At 41.4% G+C, this 25,308-nt stretch overlaps 1 protein-coding gene across 1 annotated transcript in view; it reads left to right on the top strand.

Moving 5' to 3' along the window:
• The window catches only part of eml6 (EMAP like 6), a gene marked incomplete at both ends in the record, with an annotated part of 73,532 nt that overhangs the window by 34,613 nt on the left and 13,611 nt on the right, over positions 1 to 25,308 (top strand). The window contains 12 exons of the mRNA XM_084156591.1: positions 1,266 to 1,433; positions 1,645 to 1,846; positions 6,172 to 6,298; positions 6,993 to 7,071; positions 7,303 to 7,432; positions 9,222 to 9,320; positions 9,961 to 9,981; positions 10,730 to 10,903; positions 11,014 to 11,222; positions 19,425 to 19,582; positions 20,487 to 20,601; positions 21,380 to 21,568. Coding sequence (XP_084012717.1) covers positions 1,266 to 1,433; positions 1,645 to 1,846; positions 6,172 to 6,298; positions 6,993 to 7,071; positions 7,303 to 7,432; positions 9,222 to 9,320; positions 9,961 to 9,981; positions 10,730 to 10,903; positions 11,014 to 11,222; positions 19,425 to 19,582; positions 20,487 to 20,601; positions 21,380 to 21,568 — 1,671 coding nt within the window. The remainder of the gene's footprint in view (positions 1 to 1,265; positions 1,434 to 1,644; positions 1,847 to 6,171; positions 6,299 to 6,992; positions 7,072 to 7,302; positions 7,433 to 9,221; positions 9,321 to 9,960; positions 9,982 to 10,729; positions 10,904 to 11,013; positions 11,223 to 19,424; positions 19,583 to 20,486; positions 20,602 to 21,379; positions 21,569 to 25,308) is intronic.

Genomic DNA, 25,308 nt, shown 5'->3' with positions numbered 1-25,308 from the left:
TTTCCTATTTTGTTGCATTACAACCTGTAATTTAAATGGATTTTTATTTGGATTTAATGGACATACACAAAATAGTCCAAATTGGTGAAGTGAAATGAAAAAAAATAAAAATAACGGAAAAGTAGTGTGTGCATATGTATTCACCCCCTTTGCTATGAAGCCCCTAAATAAGATCTGGTGCAACCAATTACCTTCAGAAGTCACATAATTAGTTAAATAAAGTCCACCTGTGTGCAATCTAAGTGTCACATGATCTGTCACATGATCTCAGTATATATACACCTGTTCAGAAAGGCCCCAGAGTCTGCAACACCACTAAGCAAGGGGTACCACCAAGCAAGCGGCACCATGAAGACCAAGGAGCTCTCCAAACAAGTCAGGGACAAGGTTGTGGAGAAGTACAGATCAGGGTTGGGTTATAAAAAAATATCAGAAACTTTGAACATCCCACGGAGCACCATTTAAATCCATTATTAAATAATGGAAAGAATATGGCACCACAACAAACCTGCCAAGAGTGGGCTGCCCACCAAAACTCACGGACCAGGCAAGGAGGGCATTAATCAGAGAGGCAACAAAAAGACCAAAGATAACCCTGAAGGAGCTGCAAAGCTCCACAGTGGAGATTGGAGTATTTGTCCGTAGGACCACTTTAAGCCGTACACTCCACAGAGCTGGGCTTTACGGAAGAGTGGCCAGAAAAAAAGCCATTGCTTAAAGAAAAAAATAAGCAAACATGGTTGGTGTTCGCCAAAAGGCATGTGGGAGACTCCCCAAACATATGGAAGAAGGTACTCTGGTCAGATGAGACTAAAATTGATTTTTTTGGCCATCAAGGAAAACGCTATGTCTGGCGCAAACCCAACACCTCTCATCACCCCGAGAACACCATCCTCACAGTGAAGCATGGTGGGGGCAGCATCATGCTGTGGGGATGTTTTTCATCGGCAGGGACTGGGGAACTGGTCAGAATTGAAGGAATGATGGATGGCATTAAATACAGGGAGTGAATAGTTATGCACATTTTTTTGTCTTATTTTTTTTTTGTTTAACAATAAAAAATGTTTTGCATCTTCAAAGTGGTAGGCATGTTGTATAAATCAAATCATACAATTTTAAGATTGTAAGGCAACAAAATAGAAAAAATGCCAAGGGGGGGGGTGAATACTTTCGCAAGCCACTGTATACCGTTTTTCAGAAGTGTGTGTTTGTATACATGCATGCATGCCTGTTTGTGTCTGTCTGTCTGTGTTGCATGTTTCCAGTTTGAAAAGGTGGAATGGGCCACCTGGACCTCAGTGTTGGGACCCACCTGCGAGGGGGTATGGCCCACACTCAGTTTTGTAAATGCTGCCTCTCTCACCAAAGACCGGAAATTGCTGGCCACTGGGGATGACTTTGGCTTCCTAAAGCTATTTGGTTATCCTTCCAAGGTGAGTGAAAAGTCTGAAGTAGAAATACAAAAGCTCAATTTTAGTGCACGCATTCACAACAATCTCAATGCCATTACATTTAGCAGGGCTCTGATCAAAATTCAACAGTACCTCCCAGTTTCACTCTGTTTTTAAGTTTTCTTCCATTTCGTGTCTACTGAACACAACCCAGGAGTTGACTGTACTGAAACGGACCACTCCTTTGTTTCAGGGCCAGTTTGCCAAGTTTAAGAAGTATGTGGGGCACAGTGCCAATGTGACAAACGTCCGATGGTCCAACGATGACACCATGCTGCTGTCGGTGGGGGGCGCTGACTCTGCGCTCATGATTTGGGCCCGCGAGGCGTCGGGACATAAGGAGAGCAAGGCGGTGGATAGCGAGGAGTCTGACGACGATGCGGAGGAGGATGGAGGTATAGGGTTTTTTCTGCATCAAAAAGGGGCTTAGGTGGTGGGCGTAGCAGGGGGTGCAGTCGGCGCAGATTAATTTTAGAGAAAATATTTAGAGGACCCAATCTTGGTGGTGTAGAGAAACTTTTTAAAAAATGTAAGCCAATTTCCTGCAATTATACAAATGTCTCCATGGAACTGAGATTTTTTAAAATGCAGTTTTAAAGCTAATTTCCTGCAATTCTACACATTTTGCCATGCAGCTGAGAGAAAAGGTTGCCGTTTTAAAGGAAATTTCCTGCGATTCTACATATTCTTTGATATTTTTCTTATTTTTTACCCCCTTTTTCTCTCAATTTTGTGATATCCAATTGGTAGTTACAATCTTGTCTCATCGCTGCAACTCCCCTACGGACTCGGGAGAGGCAAAGGTCGAGAGCCATGCGTCCTCCGAAACACGACCCTGCCAAGCCGCACTGCTTCTTGACACATTGCTCGCTTAACCCGGAAGCCAGCCGCACCAATGTGTCGGAAGAAACACTGACAACCGAGGTCAGCTTGCAGGCGCCCGGCCCGCCACAAGGAGTCACTAGAGCACGATGAGACAAGGAAATCCCGGCCGGCCAAACCCTACCCTAACCCGGACGACGCTGGGCCAATTGTGCAACGCAGTGCCTTAGACCACTGCGCCACTCGGGAGGCCCGATTCTACATACTCTGCCATGGAGTTGAGAGAAAATGTTGCAGTTTTAAAGCTAATTCCCTGCAATGTTATGCATTTTGCCATGGCTAAGGCTGTGTTCTATTGCTCAAACGTAATAACAAAATCTATACTGCCTAATTCATTGTTTTGGGATTTATCAATTCTCCCTGGCAGTCTATTTTTTATTTTGTTGATTGTTAGTTCTCAAAGTTATAAAAAAAGTTATAGGTCCATTATCTTTTCTACGTACTTTATATCTGTCGTTTAAACTAAAAGCCTTTTTCCATCCCGAAAGAGTGTGTGTGTGTGTATATATATATATATATATATATATATATATATATATATATATATATATATATATATATATATATATATATATATATATATATATATATATATATATATATATATATATATACAGTGGGGAAAAAAAGTATTTAGTCAGCCACCAATTGTGCATGTTCTCCCACTTAAAAAGATGAGAGAGGCCTGTAATTTTCATCATAGGTACACGTCAACTATGACAGACAAAATGAGCAAAAAAAATCCAGAAAATCATATTGTAGGATTTTTTATGAATTTATTTGCAAATTATGGTGGAAAATAAGTATTTGGTCAATAACAAAAAGTTTCTCAATACTTTGTTATATACCCTTTGTTGGCAATGACACAGGTCAAACGTTTTCTATAAGTCTTCACAAGGTTTTCACATACTGTTGCTGGTATTTTGGCCCATTTCTCCATGCAGATCTCCTCTAGAGCAGTGATGTTTTGGGGCTGTCGCTGGGCAACACAGACTTTCAACTCCCTCCAAAGATTTTCTATGGGGTTGAGATCTGGAGACTGGCTAGGCCACTCCAGGACCTTGAAATGCTTCTTACGAAGCCACTCCTTCGTTGCCCGGGTGGTGTGTTTGGGATCATTGTCATGCTGAAAGACCCAGCCACGTTTCATCTTCAATGCCCTTGCTGATGGAAGGAGGTTTTCACTCAAAATCTCACGATACATGGCCCCATTCATTCTTTCCTTTACACGGATCAGTTGTCCTGGTCCCTTTGCAGAAAAACAGCCCCAAAGCATGATGTTTCCACCCCCATGCTTCACAGTAGGTATGGTGTTCTTTGGATGCAACTCAGCATTCTTTGTCCTCCAAACACGACGAGTTGAGTTTTTACCAAAAAGTTATATTTTGGTTTCATCTGACCATATGACATTCTCCCAATCCTCTTCTGGATCATCCAAATGCACTCTAGCAAACTTCAGACGGACCTGGACATGTACTGGCTTAAGCAGGGGGACACGTCTGGCACTGCAGGATTTGAGTCACCTGGCGGCGTAGTGTGTTACTGATGGTAGGCTTTGTTACTTTGGTCCCAGCTCTCTGCAGGTCATTCACTAGGTCCCCCCGTGTGGTTCTGGGATTTTTGCGCACCGTTCTTGTGATCATTTTGACCCCACGGGGTGAGATCTTGCGTGGAGCCCCAGATCGAGGGAGATTATCAGTGGTCTTGTATGTCTTCCATTTCCTAATAATTGCTCCCACAGTTGATTTCTTCAAACCAAGCTGCTTACCTATTGCAGATTCAGTCTTCCCAGCCTGGTGCAGGTCTACAATTTTGTCTCTGGTGTCCTTTGACAGCTCTTTGGTCTTGGCCATAGTGGAGTTTGGAGTGTGACTGTTTGAGGTTGTGGACAGGTGTCTTTTTATACTGATAACAAGTTCAAACAGGTGCCATTAATACATGTAACGAGTGGAGGACAGAGGAGCCTCTTAAAGAAGAAGTTACAGGTCTGTGAGAGCCAGAAATCTTGCTTGTTTGTAGGTGACCAAATACTTATTTTCCACCATAATTTGCAAATAAATTCATTAAAAATCCTACAATGTGATTTTCTGGATATTTTTTTCTCAATTTGTCTGTCATAGTTGACGTGTACCTATGATGAAAATTACAGGCCTCTCTCATCTTTTTAAGTGGGAGAACTTGCACAATTGGTGGCTGACTAAATACTTTTTTCCCCCACTGTATTTATTTATTTATTTATTTATCTAGGCGACCCCAAAAAAAATACTTTGCCGGCAGTAAAATCCCTGAGGTACAGATTATATTAGATCAGGGGACAACTTTTAACATGTCGCGAGCTACACATTTTTCTCTTCTCTCCTCCCCTGCAACTCTTCGCTGCAACTCTTCCCCAGGTCCTTAGTGTACAAGAGAATGTAGTGCACTATGTTTTCTGCTTTTGCTCATTTCATGGCAAAGTTTGCAAATAACAAATAATAATATGGATACAAAATGATATACTTCCTCATTATATCATTCTGCCAGGTAAGCCTACTCTGCAGTTAACATTTAATTGAGAAGGTTCTCGGGAAAATATTTCTGTCAACCCACAAGAGTGTTATCACAACTGGCTACACACAGAGTGATAGACAAACACGCGCACCACACAGACAGACAGACGGGCAATATTGCTGGAAATTAATTGGCAGATTTAGTGTTAGGTTTGGCTTTTTAAACCAATAATGGCTAACCAGGGGTGAAATAATCAAATAAAATCAAATTGAATCTGTCACTTGCGCCGAATACAACAGGTGTAGACCTTACAGTGAAATGATTATTTACAAGCCCTTAACCAACAATGCAGTTTTTAAGAAAGAATACCACAAAAAATCACAAACAAATACCATATAAAATAATAGAGCAGCTAGGGTGGCTGGAGTCTTTGACAATGACTAGGGTGGCTGGAGTCTTAGACAATTTTTAGGGCCTTCCTCTGACACCGCCTGGTATACATTTACATTTCAGTCATTTAGCAGACGCTCTTATCCAGAGCGACCCACAACCCTTTTTTGGTTACTACATGATTCCATGTGTTATTTCATAGTTTTGATGTCTACACTATTATTCTACAATGTAGAAAATAGTTCAAATAAAGAAAAACCCTGGAATGAATAGGTGTGTCCAAACTTTTACATTTTAGTCATTTAGCAGACGCTCTTATCCAGAGCGACTTACAGTTAGTGAGTGCAGACATTATTTTTTAATACTAGCCCCCCGTGGGAATCGAACCCAGAACCCTGGCGTTGCAAACACCATGCTCTACCAACTGAGCTACATCCCTGGTATTGACTGGTATTGTATATGAAAGTGCAATACATATTCACTGTACACTTCTATCAACTAGTCAAGAGTCCAATTAGATTATACAGCCTAATGACTGTTGGAATGAAATAGTCCCTGTATCTGTTCGTCCTGAGCTGCTTTTGAAGATGTCTCCTTCCCCTAGTCAGGCTGAGACTGCTATGACTGCATTTTGGGTGAAAGGGATATGTACTGTCCTGTAAGATATTGTCTAGTTTTTGGAGGATGAGTTTTGTGTACAGGCTGTTAGCTGATTCTTGCTCTATAACAATGATCGTCTTGATTAATTGTTGTAGCTTGGCTTGGTCTTGCGCTCGCATGTCTTGCGCTCACATGTCTTGCGCTCACTTGGTCTTGCGCTCGCATGGTACGCTTGGAATGTAGCTGACTCTCCGGTTGTGGTTGTCTCTGGTTTATGCTTGTATGTGGTATGGTTGTATTTATAAATGGTTGTATTGTTCAGGCACCAGGAATTTACAGGCTTTTTTTCTCTCTGTAGGGTATGACAGTGATGTTGCACGAGAGAAGGGTACTGATTACATCACCAAGATCTATGCCGTCAGCATCCGGGCCATGGTTGGCACAAAGCCTCACCAGCGAGAGAAAGAAGTGCCTGTGGAGGAAAGGTACCGTATGGCCAACAAAAATGAATTATGTATTTTATAATGACATGGTCGGTTTGTATACTGCTATTGTAAGGAAGTTTTGGTAACGTCTTTTTAGCAACCAGAAAATAATCTGGTTATCTGACCAGATAACAACCAAAATATGATGTCTGTCCCATGAAGTCTTGTTCTAATCATGAAAAATGTATTTATCTGGTTGTAACAAAGATCAGTTGGTTTATTGTAATCTGGTTATCATTATGTTCGCAGAAAAGTTTGGTCGTACCGCAATTTTAGGAGAACATTTGGCGTATTTCCACCTATCGGGAGGCAGAGCTACTACCATTCAAGTTACTTATACCTCTGCAAATCCTTTCAGATCTACATGAAGTGGCTAGTTGTTTCTGGACATTGCATACTGCTCTGCTCTGCTCTAATAATGATGATAATAATAATCGCAATAATAATCATAATAATACCTTTTATTTGTAACACTTTTCAAAAACCCAAAGTGCTACAAACACAAAAAAACAAACATAAAATCAGTAAAAACACAGTACAGCACATAATAAAGACGCAATAGGTCTATAATGGCTAGAGTGAAGTCAGGTAAGACATGTACAGCAGAGTACTGTGCAATTAGGCACTTTAAAAGCCTCACTAATGGCTCATATCAATCATATCAATTCGCCATGTTATAATTTCTTCTGTGCAGGCCTCCCGTCAGTAGAGCTGCCCCCTTACCAGAGAAACTGCTGAAGAACAACTTAACCAAGAAGAAAAAACTTGTTGAGGTTTGTTAGTTGGATCTGTTTTTTCAAGGGGAGGTTGCATAGTTAAAAAGCTAGGCAGGGTCAGGTGGGCCGAGAGATGTTGCCAAAGGAATGGCGTGTTCAGGTCTATCATTTTTATACAAAACATTTGACGGGCAATATCAGCTTGTCCAGTATTTTGCATTTTAAATATTTATGTTCCTGAAAGAAATAACTTCCTGTTGCTTTTTCTCATTTGGGCGTGCTTTTCAGGAGCTGGCCTTGGAACATGTGTTTGGATATCGGGGTTTTGATTGTCGAAACAACCTGCATTACCTCAACGATGGTGCCGACATAATCTTCCACACTGCCGCAGCAGTGGTCATCCAGAACCTCTCTGCTGGTGTGTATGAAGAGATGGACTTGCCATAGGGCAGTTATGGCAAATGCCAGATGGGCTGGTCCATCTTTAGCCCAGTTTGGCCTGTCTAATTGGGGGTTTCACACGGAATTATCAGCATTTGGCTAATAATGGGGCCCTCAGGGGAAAAATGGGTTGGTGTCGGGGCCGGTCTGTTAGAAATGCCAGGGCAAATTTCTGGTCCCAGTCCGTCCCTGCGTGTATGAGCACAGGAACACTGAACACATTACTAACCTGAGCCAACTCAAGCTATACTGCGCTGGCCTGGTTACACCTTCGCCATAGTTTACATTAACATTTTGGTCATTTAGCAGATGCTCTTATCCAGAGTCAGTGGTCCTGAAACTGTGCTGAAAAGGAAAATGTGCAGCACACTTTGGTTCGTGTTGGCACGATAGTGTGAAAAGGGTATTGGGATCTGCTGCTTCTTAAAGGCATCCTACCGTCCTTTATGACTATATTTCTTAATCTATGCTATCGAGGCCTATCACACAAATTTACATTTTAGTCATTTAGCAGACGCTCTTATCCAGAGCGACTTACAGTTAAGTGAGTGCATACATTTTTCATACTGGCCCCCCGTGGGAATCGAACCCACAACCCTGGCGTTGCAAGCGCCATGCTCTACCAACTGAGCTACACGGGACACTTATTATATATTTATATATAAATAAATCATGGGCTCTACAAACCCAGGACCCTCTAAAAACGAAAAGGTATAACACTTATATTCAGGGTGTGGGCACAACTAAATGTTGGCCGAACTATTGGGTATTGTCATGCAAATTCTAATCACCGATCAGGATATTACTTTATTCAAAACATATTAATAAGGCAGCAGGTCACACCACCCACACACGTGAATGGAGTGTGCTCTGTAATACTGAGGCCGAGAGCTCTGACATACAAAGAATATAAAATATATTTTATAGCAAAGATACACCCTCTTAGTCTTACATGACAAACAGCAGATGTGTGGAATGGGTCAAAAGGTTAGGATTTGTATGAAATAAATTAATAATTCACAGCAGACAGTATCTGCTGTGAAGACTGTTCTTATTGTATGGAAACCAGGGTTTGGCCCCCAAGACGAGGTTCTTATCAACTATTCATAACAGATCCTCTGTAGCTCAATTGGTAGAGCATGGCGCTTGTAACGCCAGGGTAGTGGGTTCGATCCCCGGGACCACCCATACGTAAAAATGTATGCACACATGACTGTAAGTCGCTTTGGATAAAAGCGTCTGCTAAATGGCTTATTATTATTATTATTATTATTATTATTATTATTATTATTATTATTATCTTGTCCCTGGAACCTCACACACAGACACCAATTCTGTCTATGAAAATGCAGGCTCAGTCAGACCGGAGACATCTCCCTCTCACATACCACGAATCATAGAATGGAATATGGCTGTTGGTTTTATCACCAAACCATCACTTAATCAGTTGTCAGCTCCAGATACCCCTATCTCGAGTAAAACCCATGTCCTTGACCACACGTCTAGACTAGCTGCAGGGAGCTTGAGTAGAAACCATCCCTTTTACACAAACACAGCATTAGTAGAACAGAAATGTCTTACTGTTTGTTAAGTATATAATTGCTAACTATTAATATTAAACAAAGCAGGTAAACAGGTTACATGTTAATTTTTCTCACACAGTATGCTAGTGATTGTCACAAAAACCTGTAAAGCGCTATATATAGAAATATATATGTATATATGTATATGTGTGTATATATGTATATGTATTTTTTTCCTCACAGGGACTCAGAGCTTTTACCTCGAGCACACAGATGACATTCTATGTCTCACTGTCAATCAACACCCAAAGTATCAAAACATCATTGCCACAGGACAGATTGGTAAGTGGGAACCCTTTAACCCTTAAATCTATTCTCATGACTTTCACGAAACCCATCCACATTTGTTTTCAACTACGGTTGGCTTTGTTTTATTGGCACTGGTGTTTTGTAAGCACAGTTCTTCCTTATTTTTGCTACATTGTATCAGATTTATGTTGAAGATACTTTGTGTCAAAAAGTGAATGCAGATTTTGCTCAATAGACTTTTAATTGGCATTAGTGTGAGTCCTCAATTGTGCTTTTCCACCTAAATCAGAATTTCCCCACTGAAATTGGCTTAAAGCTGTTTGAATGAAAATAAGGAAATGGTTAGCAGAACTCTTGCTCTCCCAGAGGACACACTAAGCACCCCATTTTGATATGAAAATAAGTGGCACTAATGTCAAGCAGTTTTCAATAATTCTCAGTTTTCAATAAGTTAAAAACCTTTTAGCTGTGTCCTTGAGAGCACAGGATTGAATGTGTGTTTCAGGGCGATTCTTGATGCACAATGATGCAGTCACATTTTGTTTTTAAATCTGTGCCACGCCGAGCATTTGAAGTGGTTTATTTTGTCACTTTCATGCAAAATGTCATCCTTACCCATTGCACGTGTTACTTTTGACGCTTCCTCATTTCACCATTGTCCACTCCATAACAGGTGATGTCACCGACCTGCCAGGTAAGATGGTGGCATTTATTCTCCATGTCTTATTTACTTTGGTTTCAATTCACTGTCGTGTTCATTAGGCACCAAACGGAAGAAAACACACTGAAACAGGGAGGGTCTGAAATTGTCCAATAAGAAACGCTAATTTTAAAGCACTTTCTTTTGCTTGCCCTAATGAACATGATCCTGTTTATTTCAGTGTAACTAACACAAACGTGGCTTGTCCATTCAAAGCATAACCCATCCCAAAATGTTTTATTTATAGTTGATGTTTTTGACTTGCAGAAGAGAAATTCTAATATTTTTTCAAAACTCTGGTATAATTTACTGCTTTTTGTTTAGAGTTGGAAATTGGTGGTGAGTATTGACTTGAGTATTGTAGCTTGTCAACCTGCCAGTGTCAGTGATTATTAATTGATGAATGAAGTCTTACTATGAATGAATCCTTGCTTAGCCCTTCTTGTGAGCATGCAAAGTAGTTAAGCAAGCCTCTCATGGTTCTTGTAATGTATATGGTAAGTCACTTACCAAAACTGCCCCTTGTACTAGTACCAGGTTATGCATGTAGATGCCAGACCGTGACCGACCCTTAGTGAATTAGACGTGACCCGTTATAAAGTGACCTTGTACGACTGGTTTGTCCACCCTTCCCATCCTCCTCCTTAACCCTCAAACCCTGTGTTGTGAGTGAGATGTGACCTCTTGGTGCTTTGAGTACTCAAGGTCATTTTAAAGCTGCGGGACTGCTTTTTAACTGCAGGCCTCGCCCCCTCCATCCACGTGTGGGACGCAATGAGCAAACAGACGCTGTCTGTCTTACGGTGTTCGCACGCCAAGGGGGTGGGCTACGTCAACTTCAGCGCTACGGGCAAGCTGCTGCTGTCGGTAGGGGTGGAGCCTGAGCACACCATCACCGTCTGGCGCTGGCAGGAAGGTAACAAGGCAACTCTATATATTTCTTTTATTTTAAGAATAGATGGATGGATGGGAAGAATTAAACTCTATTGAGTCTAACAACTTTGATCCTGATTTTCTATTCCATAGGCACCAAGGTGACCAGTAAGGGCAGCCATGCCGACAGGATCTTTGTGGTGGAGTTCAGGCCTGACTCGGACACCCAGTTTGTGTCGGTGGGAATCAAGCATATCAAGTTCTGGACACTAGTGGGAGGTTCCCTCATGTACAAGAAAGGAGTGATCGGCGCAGTGGAAGATGGCAGGATGCAGACCATGTTGTCTGTGGCTTTCGGTGCTGTGAGTACATGGCTAATATATTGATTATCGTATTATGGTGAAGAAAATTAACTATTCATGCTGGGTTGCACGTTTCGTCACAATATTGTTTTGAGCGTTCTCTTGAGGACTGATGCCCGACTGAAGGTTCTGCTCAATGCATTCTCAACGATGAAGATTTAGTCTAAAGTGCATTATAGTGGCTTGGAAACACAATGACATTTAAAAAAGAGGCAAATAATTAGTAGGAAAACCTTTTGTCATCATCGTGATGTCGCCAGATTGCTTTTAGATGCAGTATAACTTTAGCTAGCAAGCTAACATTGAGGGGACAGCACCAAATTTGTGTTAGCTAACGTTAGCGTTCCTAGCTATTTTTGGCTAACTTTGCTAGCTAATGACATTGCCATCTCTCTACAGTGCATTCGGAAAGTATTTTTGACTTTTTCCACATTTTATTACGTTACAGCCTTATTCTAAAATTGATTAAATAAAATGTTCCCTCCTCCATCTACACACAATACCCCATAATGACAAAGCGAAAACAGGTTTTTTGAATTTTTTAAAAATGTATTAAAAATAAAAAATGTATCCCTTATTTACATAAAACATTTATGCACACATGACTGTAAGTCACTTTGGATAAAAGCGTCTGCTAAATGGCATATTATATTATTATTACATAAGTATTCAGACCCTTTTCTATGAGACTCGAAAATGAGCTCCAGTGCATCCTGTTTTCATTGATCATCCTTGAGATGTTTCTACAACTTGATTGGAGTCCACCTGTGATAAATTAAATTGATTGGACATTATTTGGAAAGGCACACACCTGTCTATATAAGGTCCCACAGTTGACAGTGCATGTCAGAGAAAAAACCAAGCCATGAGGTCGAAGGAATTGTCCGTAGAGCTCCGAGACAGGATTGTGTCAAGGCACAGATCTGAGGAAGGGTGCCAAAAAAGTTATGCAGCATTGAAGGTCCCCAAGAACACAGTGGCCTCCATCATCCTTAAATGGAAGAAGTTTGGAACCATCAAAATGCTCATCCAGAGGCAGCACTCCTAGTGGCCGGAGACTTTAATGCATGGAAACTTAAATCCGTTCTACCTAATTTCTACCAGCATGTTAAATGTGCAACCAAAGGAAATACAACTCTAGACCACCTTTACTCCACACACAGAGACGCGTACAAAGCTCTCCCTACCCTCCATTTGGCAAATCTGACATAATTCTATCTTCCTGATTCCTGCTTATTAGCAAAAACGAAAGCAGGAAGCGCCAGTGACTCGGTTAATAAGGAAGTGGTCAGATGATGCAGATGCTTAGCTACGGGACTGTTTTGCTAGCACAGACTGGAACATGTTCCGGGATTCTTCCGATGGCATTGAGGAGTACACCACATCAGTCACTGGCTTCATCAATAAGTGCATCGATGACGTTGTCCCCACAGTGACCGTACATACCCCAACCAGAAGCCATGAATTACAGGGAACATCCACACTGAGCTAAAGGGTAGAGCTGCTGCTTTCAAGGAGCGGGACTCTAACCCGGACGCTTATAAGAAATCCCGCTATGCCCTCCGACGAACCATCAAACAGGCACAGAGTCAATACAGGACTAAGATTGATTTGTACTACACCGGCTCCGACGCTTGTAGGATGTGGCAGGGCTCGCAAACTATTACAGACTACAAAGGGAAGCACAGCCGCGAGCTGCCCAGTGACACGAGCCTACCAGATGAGCTAAATCACTTCTATGCTCGCTTCGAGGCAAGTAACACTGAAGCATGCATGAGAGCATCAGCTGTTCCAGATGACTGTGTGATCACGCTCTCTGTAGGCGATGTGAGTAAGACTTTTAAGCAGGTCAACATTCACAATGCCGCAGGGCCAGACGGATTACCAGGACGCGTACTCCGAGCATGCGCTGACCAACTGGCAAGTGCCTTCACTGACATTTTCAACATGTTGAAACATGTATGACTGAGTCTGTAATACCAACATGTTTCAAGCAGACCACCATAGTCCCTGTGCCCAAGAATACTAAGAACCTGCCTAAATGTCTACAGACCCGAAACACTCACGTCTGTAGCCATGAAATGCTTTGAAAGTCATGGCTCACATCAACACCAGTATCCCAGAAACCCTAGACCCACTCCAATTTGCATACCGCTCCAACAGATCCATAAATGATGCAATCTCTATTGCGCTCCACACTACCCTTTCCAACCTGGACAAGAGGAACACCTATGTGAGAATGCTATTCATTGACTACAGCTCAGCGTTCAACACCATAGTGCCCTCAAAGCTCATCACTAATCTAAGGATCCTGGGACTAAACACCTCCCTCTGCAACTGGATCCTGGACTTCCTGACGGGCCGCTCCCAGGTGGTAAGTGTAGGTAACAACACATGCGCCACGCTGATCCTCAACACGGGGGCCTCTCAGGGGTGCGTGCTCAGTCCCCTCCTGTACTCCCTGTTCACCCATGACTGCATGGCCAGGCACAACTCCGATGACACAACAGTGGTAGGCCTGATCACCGACAACGACGAGACAGCCTATATGGAGGAGGTCAGAGACCTGGCCGTGTGGTGCCAGGACAACAACCTCTCCCTCAACGTGATCAAGACAAAGGAGATGATTGTGGACTACAGGAAAAAAAAGAGGACCGAGCACGCCCCCATTCTCATCGACGGGGCTGTAGTGGAGCAGGTTGAAAGCTTCAAGTTCCTTGGTGTCCACATCACCAACAAATTAACATGGTCCAAGCACACCAAGACAGTCGTGTAGAGGGCACGAGAACCTATTCCCCCTAAGGAGACTGAAAAGATTTGGCATGGGTCCTCAGATCCTCAAAAAGTTATAAAGCTGCACCATCGAGGCATCCTGACTGGTTGCATCACTGCCTGATATGGCAACTGCTGGGCCTCCGACCGCAAGGCACTACAGAGGGTAGTGTGTATGGCCCAGTACATCACTGGTGTCAGAGGAAGTCCCTAAAAATTGTCAAAGACTCCAGCCACCCTAGTCATGAACTGTTCTCTCTGCTACCGCACGGCAAGCGGTATCGGAGCACCAAGCCTAGGTCCAAGAGGCTTCTAAACAGCTTCTACCCCCAAACCACAAGGCTCCTGAACATCTAATCAAATGGCAACCCAGACTATTTGCATTGTGGGAATCGAACCCACAACCCTGGCGTTGCAAGCGCCATGCTCTACCAACTGAGCTACACGGGACTATTCTTAAAACTGCATTGTTGGTTAAAACTCCCCTTGGCATTTTTCCTATTTTGTTGCATTACAACCTGTAATTTAAATTGAATTTTATTTTGATTTCATGTATTGGACATACACAAAATAGTCAAAATTGGTGAAGTGAAATTAAAAAAAGAACTTGTTTCAAAAAATTCTAAAAAATAAATTTACGGAAAAGTGGTGTGTGCATATGTATTCACCCCCTTTGCTATGAAGCCCCTAAATAAGATCTGGTGCAACCAATTACCTCCAGAAGTCACATAATTAGTTAGATTGCACACAGGTGGACTTTATTTAAGTGTCACATGAGCTGTCACATGATCTCAGTGTGTGTGTATATATATACACCTGTTCTGAAAGGCTCCAGAGTCTGCATCACCACTAAGCAAGGGGCACCACCATGCAAGCGGCACCATGAAGACCAAGGAGCTCTCCAAACAGGTCAGGGACAAAGTTGTGGAGAAGTACAGATCAGGGTTGGGTTATAAAAAAATATCAGAAACTTTGAACATCCCACGGAGCACCGTTAAATCCATTTTGAAAAATTGAAAGAATATGGCACCACAACAAACATGCCAAGAGAGGGCCACCCACCAAACTCACGGAACAGGCAAGGAGGGCATTAATCAGAGGCAATAAAGAGACCAAAGATAACCCTGAAGGAGCTGCAAAGGTCCACAGCGGAGATTGGAGTATCTGTCCATAGGACCACTTTAAGCCATACACTCCACAGAGCTGGGCTTTACGGAAAAAAGCCATTGCTTAAAGAAAAAAGTAAGCAAACACGTTTGGTGATCACTAAAAGGCATGTGGGAGACTCCCCAAACATATGGAAAAAGGTACTCTGGTCAGATGAGACTCAAATTGAGCTTTTTGGCCATCAAGGAAAACGCTATGTCTGGCGCAAACCCAACACCTCTCATCACCCCGAGAACACCATCCTCACAGTGAAGCATGGTAGTGGCAGCATCATGCTGTGGGGATCTTTTTCATTGGCAGGGACTGGGAAACTGGTCAGAATTGAAGGAATGATGGATGGCACTAAATACAGGGACATTCTTGAGGGAAACCTGTTTCAGTCTTCCAGAGATTTGAGACTGGGACGGAGGTTCACCTTCCAGCAGGACAATGACCCTAAGCATACTGCTAAAGCAACACTTGAGTGGTTTAAGGGGTCTTGGAATCGCCTAGTCAAAGCCCAGACCTCAATTTGTGGTATGACTTAAAGATTGCTGTACACCAGCAGAACCCATCCAACTTGAAGGAGCTGGAGCAGTTTTGCCTTGAAGAATGGGCAAAAATCCCAGTGGCTAGATGTGCCAAGCTTATAGAGACATACCCCAAGAGACTTGCAGCTGTAATTGCTGCAAAAGGTGGCTCTACAAAGTATTGACTTTGGGGGGGTGAATAGTTATGCGTGCTCAAGTTTTCTGTTGTTTTGTCTTATTTCTTGTTTGTTTCACCCCAAAAAGATTTTGCATCTTCAAAGTGGTAGGCATGTTGTGTAAATCAAATTATACAACCCCCCCCCCAAAAAAAAAATATCATTTTTAATTCCAGGTTGTAAGGCGACAACATAGGAAAAATGCGAAGGGGGATGAATACTTTCGCAATCCACTGTAAGTAAGCATTTCACTGTAAGGTCTACTACACCTGTTGTATAAGGCGCATTTGACGAATAAAATCTGATTTGATTTGAATGCCAAGCGTCACGTCTGGAGGAAACCTTGGCACCATCCCTATGGTGAAGCATGGTTGGGGCAGCAGCATGCTTTGGGGATGTTTTTCAGCAGCAGGGACTGGGAGACTAGTCAGGATCGAGGGAAAGATGAACGTACAGATAGCATAGTACAGATAGATCCTTGATGAAAACCTGCTCCAGAGCGCTCAGGACCTCAGACTGGGGCGAAGGTTCACCTTCAACAGGACAACGACCCTAAACACACAACCACGACAACGCAGGAGTGGCTTCGCGACAAGTCTCTGATTGTCCTTGAGTGGCCCAGCCAGAGCCCGGATTTGAACCTGATCGAACATATCTGGAGAGACCTGAAAATAGCTGTGCATTGACGCTCCCCATCCATCCAACCTGACAGAGCTTGAGTGGATCTGCGGAGAAGAATGGGAGAAACTCCCCAAATACATGTGTGCCAAGCCTGTAGCGTCATACCAAAGAAGACTCGAGGCTGTAATCGCTGCCAAAGTTGCTTCAACAAAATACTGAGTTAAAGGGTCTGAATACTTACGAAAATGTGCTATTTCAGATACAGTTTTTGCTTTGTCGTTATGGGGTATTGTGTATGTGTGGATTGATGAGGGGAAAAACTATTTAATAAATTGTAGAATAAGGCTGTGAAAATGTGGAAAAAGTCAAGGTGTTTGAGTTCTTTTCGAATGCATAAGGAGGGGCGAATTAACGGCTGCTGCATAGTCAATATGGGAATTATTTATAGTGCGCTCGGTTCATTTGTGCATAAGAGCTTTTTTAAATTCTAAATGGTTAAAATAGTGAGAGGTGATTATTGTGAAAATCTGAGTTTGCTTCATGTACTATCATCCTAAATTTAAAATATGTAATTATTTTGCCATATTTATGTATGATGATGGTAATATTATTTTATATTACGCTACTAAATCAAATTGGCATAATAAAACAATTCCCATACAAATGTCTGTTTAAGCTATCTGTTTTTTACATTGCATGTGTCTCAATCCACCACTATGTCGCACTTCCACATCTGGTGACAGAGCTAGAGCGGTGTTTGTCAGACCATGAGACATCCCGAAAATCTGGTCTTCTCACAAAATTGTCTGTAGCATCCGAATCGTTTGGCATACAAACTACAATGGAAAGATTACTCTCACGAACACGATGGTGTTCTCTGTTTTGCTGTAGGACGCCCACAAGTCGGTAAAGCCGATCTGATATACAGTGGGGGAAAAAAAGTATTTAGTCAGCCACCAATTGTGCAAGTTCTCCCACTTAAAAAGATGAGAGAGGCCTGTAATTTTCATCATAGGTACATGTCAACTATGACAGACAAAATGAGAAAAAAATCCAGAAATCACATTGTAGGATTTTTAATGAATTTATTTGCAAATTATGGTGGAAAATAAGTATTTGGTCAATAACAAAAGTTTCTCAATACTTTGTTATATACCCTTTGTTGGCAATGACACAGGTCAAATGTTTTCTGTAAGTCTTCACAAGGTTTTCACACACACTGCTGGTATTTTGGCTCATTCCTCCATGCAGATCTCCTCTAGAGCAGTGATGTTTTGGGGCTGTCGCTGGGCAACACAGACTTTCAACTCCCTCCAAAGATTTTCTATGGGGTTGATATCTGGAGACTGGCTAGGCCACTCCAGGACCTTGAAATGCTTCTTACGAAGCCACTCCTTCGTTGCCCGGGCGATGTGTTTGGGATCATTGTCATGCTGAAAGACCCAGCCAGGTTTCATCTTCAATGCCCTTGCTGATGGAAGGAGGTTTTCACCCAAAATCTCACGATACATGGCCCCATTCATTCTTTCCTTTACACGGCGTAGTGTGTTACTGATGGTAGGCTTTGTTACTTTGGTCCCAGCTCTCTGCAGGTCATTCACTAGGTCCCCCCGTGTGGTTCTGGGATTTCTGCTCACCGTTCTTGTGATCATTTTGACCCCACGGGGTGAGATCTTGCATGGAGCCCCAGATCGAGGGAGATTATCAGTGGTCTTGTATGTCTTCCATTTCCTAATAATTGCTCCCACAGTTGATTTCTTCAAACCAAGCTGCTTACCTATTGCAGATTCAATCTTCCCAGCCTGGTGCAGGTCTACAATTTTGTTTCTGGTGTCCTTTGACAGCTTTTTGGTCTTGGCCATAGTGGAGTTTGGAGTGTGACTGTTTGAGGTTGTGGACAGGTGTCTTTTATACTGATAACAAGTTCAAACAGGTGCCATTAATACAGGTAACGAGTGGAGGACAGAGGAGCCTCTTAAAGAAGAAGTTACAGGTCTGTGAGAGCCAGAGATATTGCTTGTTTGTAGGTGACCAAATACTTATTTTCCACCATAATTTGCAAATAAATTCATAAAAAATCCTACAATGTGATTTTCTGGAGAAAAAAAATCTCAATTTGTCTGTCATAGTTGACGTGTACCTATGATGAAAATTACAGGCCTCTCTCATCTTTTTAAGTGGGAGAACTTGCACAATTGGTGGCTGACTAAATACTTTTTCCCCCCACTGTATTATTTTATTGCCATGCATCCTCCCGGCACTAGTTGAAAAAATGAATGTTAGTGCAGTATATATGGAGACTGTTTAGTGCCAAAAATAAGGGATTAAATACAAAAATATATATATTTCCTGATCTTTCTTATATCTCTCAGATATAGGACAGACACTTCAGAACAAACTTATTGTTTAGATTTTTTGGAGGGGACGATCTGTTGTTCCATGTAGTGAATCTGTTATTCAATGTGTTTATATCGGCTAATAGCAGTAAGGCCAAATAATATTTTACATCAAATATTTTTTTAAATATATTTATTTGATACTTCAAAATCAAATAGCTAAATTATCCTTGGTATGACCATCTTAAAACAATTCCACATAGCTTAGTAGACCCCCACTATAGTGTAATTTAGATGAAGAAGTGTCATTAGCCCACGTTCAGAATGACTGTGCATCAGTCAACTTTTGGGCACCGCTATGGCGGGCGTCTTTTTAGAACAGTCATAACAATGGCATGACGCGACAGAGTGACGAAGGTGCAACTCATTGATTATTATTTAAGGTCTGCCATGTCTTGTGAATGTCATCAAAAGTGACGTTTATGTATTTTAGAGGAGTTACATCTCCTTAGCCCCATCCCTCAGCTGTATACCAAAATAAGGTGGTGGGACAGCCTTTTTGTTGTTTTTCTGATCAAAGACTGTACCTTTTTAATGAGAGTTTTGTCATTGTTCTGACAGAATAACCTCACATTTACCGGTGCCATAAATGGTGATGTGTATGTGTGGCGAGAGCACTTTCTGGTGCGGGTGGTGGCCAAAGCACACACGGGGCCCGTTTTCACAATGTACACCACACTCAGGGATGGCCTCATCGTGACTGGAGGGAAGGAGAGGCCGTGAGTACTCGGACTTTGACTTTATTGATTCTTGCTTACAGTTTACAGAAAATGTGAGCAAGACATGAGTTACAGGATTAAAAATCAAACATGACGTTTTATTTTTTTTACTGTATTGTTTAAAGTTAGAAATGGATTGTTAAAGTACAGTGCAACGATTGATGCATACACAAATAAAGGAGATATGTTCATTTGCTATTCTTCATCTAAAAATATACATAAAGCAATAATTACTGTGATCATAGAAGTGTGATGCAATGTAAAAGGAATGGATGCACATATGTACATACATTTTTTTTTTAAAGCTGTATGCGTGAGTGTTAATTCCATTCAAATTAATTCATTGTTTTTGTAAGATTGTATTTCGTTTTCCCACAATTAATTAAACATTTAGACATGCATAGATCCTCAACTCGACATGACTAGGGAAGGACTTATTGCGCAACAGTCAAAACAGAAAAACAGAAAACTCGACAAACATTAATGACATCACACTTGCTCAGACCCACATGTTGCCACCCTATCAGTACTTATCCATATTTATTCAATGTTTTATTTATTTCTGATATTGTTTCTTATCTATTCTCACAATCAACGGCCATTGGTTTCAGCCATCGGTTTTTCCAATGCTTGCAAGACTCTGCCCCATATGGCTTCAAATTGTGCTAAGTTGTTTCTGTCTGTAACTAGATTTTTTCAATATTTTAAATAATAAAGCATTTGATTCTTCCATTCAAATTAATTCAATTCAACAAACTTTACTCCACCCAAAGGGGCAATTATTCATTTTATTCATCCCCGAGTGACAAGTAAACAACAACATGACAACCGGAAGAACATAACACAACATATATCATACTGTACATGACATACTCACACACAGCAACTTATGTGTTCTTAACAGGACTAAGGAGGGCGGAGCAGTTAAGTTGTGGGACCAGGAAATGAAGCGCTGTAGAGCATTCCAACTGGAGACTGGGCAGGCAGTGGAGAATGTTCGGTCCGTGTGCCGGGGGAAGGTAGGGTTCTGTGTTCTTCCCACTTATACATGAACTATCAATGTCTGCTTTGTGATACTTGAATTCTGAACTGGACCCCTATAAGCTTACCTTAGACACTAAATAGGGGTGAATCCTGACTTCCACTAATTTTCACTTAGTCATGCAATGTCAACGGGAGACTAAGTGCAAATTCAATTTTATTAAGATTTGCCCCATATAATATATATAATATAATATATATATATAATATATAATATAATATGCCATTTAGCAGACGCTTTTATCCAAAGCGACTTACAGTCATGCGTGCATAATATTTTTTTTTTTGTGTATGGGTGGTCCCGGGGATCGAACCCACTACCTTGGCGTTATAAGCGCCGTGCTCTACCAGCTGAGCTACAGAGGACCCCATAGAGATAGATGGATATTATATGGTAATAGCTTAATCTTTCCTTCTAATTGGCTGGGTGGAAATGTCGCAATCTACAGGAGTGGGAAGGAAGTAGGGGCTAGTGATCAATTACCAATTCAGAAGAAGAGTTTATTTTGTTTCCCTAATGTGGTTTGGGAATATTGTGCACAGAAAAATGTAAACTTTATTTTATCCTGGAACATGCTAGCGTAAATGTATTATATGTACTTTAACATGAATATTCTCTTTAATATAGTCAGTTTATACTGAGTACCTGTAGGTATTATCATGATTGATTGTACTGTAAATTGAGAAATACTGTATTCCACGTTCATTCAAGGAATAACCCCATGTAAAAAAATGTATTTCACCTTTTTAATATAGGGTAAAATCCTTGTTGGAACTAAAGATGGTGAGATCATTGAGGTGGGTGAAAAGAATGCCGCCTCCAACACCATGATCAACGGACACACTCAGGGGCGAATCTGGGGACTAGCTACTCACCCCTCAAAAGACATGTTCATTTCTGCCAGCGATGACGGCACCATCCGCATATGGGACCTGGCAGATAAGGTGAGTGATAAGGATGGTGAACAGTCTGCCTTTTTAGGGTGCGTTCAAACCCAAAAACATGAAATGCATGTCCGACGCAGCTGTGTGTTGGGGTGGGGAGAAATTATTTGTTAACCCAGTTTTTGTCATTGTTGTTCTGAATCCACTGCCCCTCGTCAAGTTTGCCACCCCACACCCCTACCCTGTCTGTTGGTCTGCCCTGTACGGAGCTCACGTGCACCCAGTTATGCCTTTTTCCCCAGTCTGCCCTGTACTGAGATTGCATGGGCCCGGTATCCGAACATGCATGGCTTGAAATGCAGTCACCGGTCTCGTGTGTGTGTGTGTGTGTGTGTGTGTGTGTGTGTGTGTGTGTCAAGATATACCTAGTTTAAATATCAACAGTACTACCACAGCAGCATAACATTTGATTAACACTTGATTTCCATCATCATCAATATTCGGTCTGGTTGGCTGATAGCCTACACACAGCAGCACTTCATAATGTATTTCCTTATAGAATCATAGCCACAGGAAGGGTGCTCGAAGTGCTGCAGCAGCCCTGATAAGTTTAAATACATTTGCCAAAGTTATAGAATTACTGCTGTCTATTCAGAATTAAATTAAATAATTCAGAATAGCCGCCTACACCATGAGTAGGTCGGGAACGCACGGCAAATCTGTCAATGAACAGCTTGCAGACAAAACAGGCCGTTCACAATATTTCAAATACAATCGCGGGAAAACACAGGTTGGAAAGCAAATGGTTCCTGCTGATGAGAAGACTCTGTCTGCTGTAGGCTACCAAAATATTTTATCAACTTCCATAAAGACCTATTGAGCAAAAGTTTTTTTACAAAGTAAAACAAGAGCGAGGTAGTTTTTCGGCATGAGCGCAACGCCCATCACGGGTGAGTGAGCTGTGCATCATTGGGTGAGTCAGTGAAACAGGAAAGCTTTTTTCGGACGAATTTCCTTCTCATATTGTAAAGTATGTGTCTCTCCACACACCTAGGCCTAGGCTATTGATGGATTCAAGACAAGGTCATTTTTATTGATCTCAGATTCTCAGTTTGTCAGTGCCAAAGGCTGTCATTTCGATAATTTGTGCGGTGTTAAAAAATATTTTGCCAAAGTCTCCAGTCATGTAAAATGACGTAGAATTGCATGAAATGCGTTTAGAAAAGTTTGTTGTATTGGAAAGTTTCTTAGTAGCTAGCTAACCTTTTAGTTTGGATCCTGCGACGCAGTTGGCATCAGTTGCTGGGACTGCTACTCTCTGTCCAGTGATCCTGCCGACCAAGGCCGGGTCTGAGGAGCTATTTGGCGTATATTTTTTTATCTTGCTTTGTTTGCTCTTTTCCATATTATGTCTATCTCTGATAAGCTACCAGGAAAGGGCTGATATAGCCCATATTAATATATGTAGCCTTAGAAATAAGGTTAATGAAATATATAACTTGCTAACATGAGATAAAATTAATATATTAGCCATTTCAGAGACTCACTTAGATAATTCATTTGATGAGACAGCAGTAGCAATACAAGGATATAACATATATAGAAGAGACAGAAATGCTTATGGGGGAGGTGTTGCTGTATATATTCAGAGCCATATCCCTGTAAATTAGAGAAGATCTTATGTCAAGTGTTACTGAAGTGTTGTGGTTGCAGGTTCACCAAGTGGTAACAGTCAGTATCTAAATAATATGTGTGAAATGCGTGATGGTGTATGTGATGGCCGGGCGCACAATTGGCCCAGCGTCATCCAGGGTAGGGGAGGGAATGGCCGGCAGGGATGTAGCTCAGTTGGTAGAGCATGGTGTTTGCAACGCCAGGGTTGTGGGTTCGATTCCCATGGGGGACCAGTATGAACAAAAAAACAAAAAACAAAAAAAAGGTATGCACTAACTGTAAGTCGCTCTGGAAAAGAGCGTCTGCTAAATGACTAAATTGTAAATGTAAACAGAGAGGTCTACTTTCTTGGGGACCTGAATATTGACTGGTTTTCATCAAGCTGTCTGCTCAAGAAGAAGCTTCTCACTGTAACCAGTGCCTGTAATCTGGTTCAGGTTATTAATCAACCTACCAGGGTGTTTACAAACACTACAGGAACAAGATCATCAACATGTATCGATCACATTTTTACTAACACTGTAGAACTTTGTTCTAAAGATGTATCCGTACCAATTAGATGCAGTGATCACAATATAGTGGCTATATCCAAGCCTAAAATAGTGAATAAGAGATCATACAAAATATTTTGCTGTGACTCTTACGTGGATGATGTTAAACATATTTGTTTGTCTGATGTGATTTAGTAAGGAGCATCCAGACGCTGCACTTGATGAATTTATGAAATTGCTTCTTCTATTTATTAATAAACACTGTTAGAACTGTTAAGGCTCCATGGATTGATGACTAATTGAAAAACCGTATGGTTGAAAGAGGTGGGGAAAAAGGAGTGGCTAATAAGTCTGGCTGCACATCTGACTGGCTGACTTACTGCAAATTGAAAAATTATGTGACTAGACTCAACAAAAAGAAGAAGAAAAGATCAATGATATAAAGAATGATGAAAAAAAAAATTGGGAGTACTTTAAATGAAATTATGGGCAGAAAGACAAATTCAACTCCATCTTTCATTGAGTCAGATGGCTTATTCATCACAAAACCATTTGAGGTTGCCAATTATTTTAATGATTACTTCATTGGCAAAGTGGGCAAACTTAGTCAGGAAATGCCAACAATAAACAGTGAGTGAGCCATTGTATTCATGCGGGAAAAAAAAAACTAATAATGAAAGAAAAGCATTGCAAGTTTGAATTCTGTAAAGTTAGTTTCGGAGAGGTGGAAAAAGTATTGTTTTCGATCAATAATGACAAACCTGCCATTGACAACTTAGATGGAAAGCTACTGAGGATGGTAGCTGACTCTATAGCCACTCCTATCTGTCATATCTTTAATCTGAGCGTAGAGGAAAGTCTTTGTCCTCAGGCCTGGAGGTAAGCCAAAGTAATTCCGCTACCCAAGAGTGGTAAAGCAGCCTTAACTGGTTCTAACAGCAGACCTATCAGTTTGTTGCCAGCTCTTAGCAAACTGTTGGGAAAAATGGTGTTTGACCAAATACAATGCTATTTCTCTCTATACAAATTAACAACAGACTTTCAGCATGCTTATAGAGAAGGGCACTCAACATGTACTGCACTGACACAAATTACTGATGATTGGTTGAAAGAAATTGATAAGAAGAAGATTGTGGAAACTGTACTGTTAGCTTTCAGTGCAGCCTTTGATATTATTGACCATAACCTGTTGTTGAGAAAGCTTATGTGTTATGGCTTTTCGTGGATTCATAGCTATCTATCTAATAGAACTCAAAGGGTTTTCTTTAATGGAAGCTTCTCTAATGTCAAACATATAAAGTGTGGTGTACCGCAGGGCAGCTCTCTAAGCCCTCTACTCTTTTCTATTTTTACCAATGACCTGCCACTGGCATTAAACAAAGCATGTGTGTCCATGTATGCTGATAATTCAACCATATACGCATCAGCAACCACAGCTAATGCAGTCACTGAAACCCTTAACAAAGAGAAAAATCAAATTGTATTTCTCACATGCGCCGAATACAACAGGTGTAGACCTTACCGTGAAATGCTTACTTACAAGCCCTTAACCAACAATGCAGTTTTCAGAAAGTAAAGTTAAGAAAATATTTACTAAATAAACTAAAGTAAAATTAAAAAATAAATAAGTAACAA

This window comes from Coregonus lavaretus, assembly GCF_964263955.1.
Source record: "Coregonus lavaretus genome assembly, chromosome: 40".
NCBI classification, from domain to species: Eukaryota; Metazoa; Chordata; class Actinopteri; order Salmoniformes; family Salmonidae; genus Coregonus; species Coregonus lavaretus.
The sequence above is the reverse complement of the archived record's forward strand: the minus strand, read 5'-3'. Positions and strand labels throughout refer to the sequence as shown.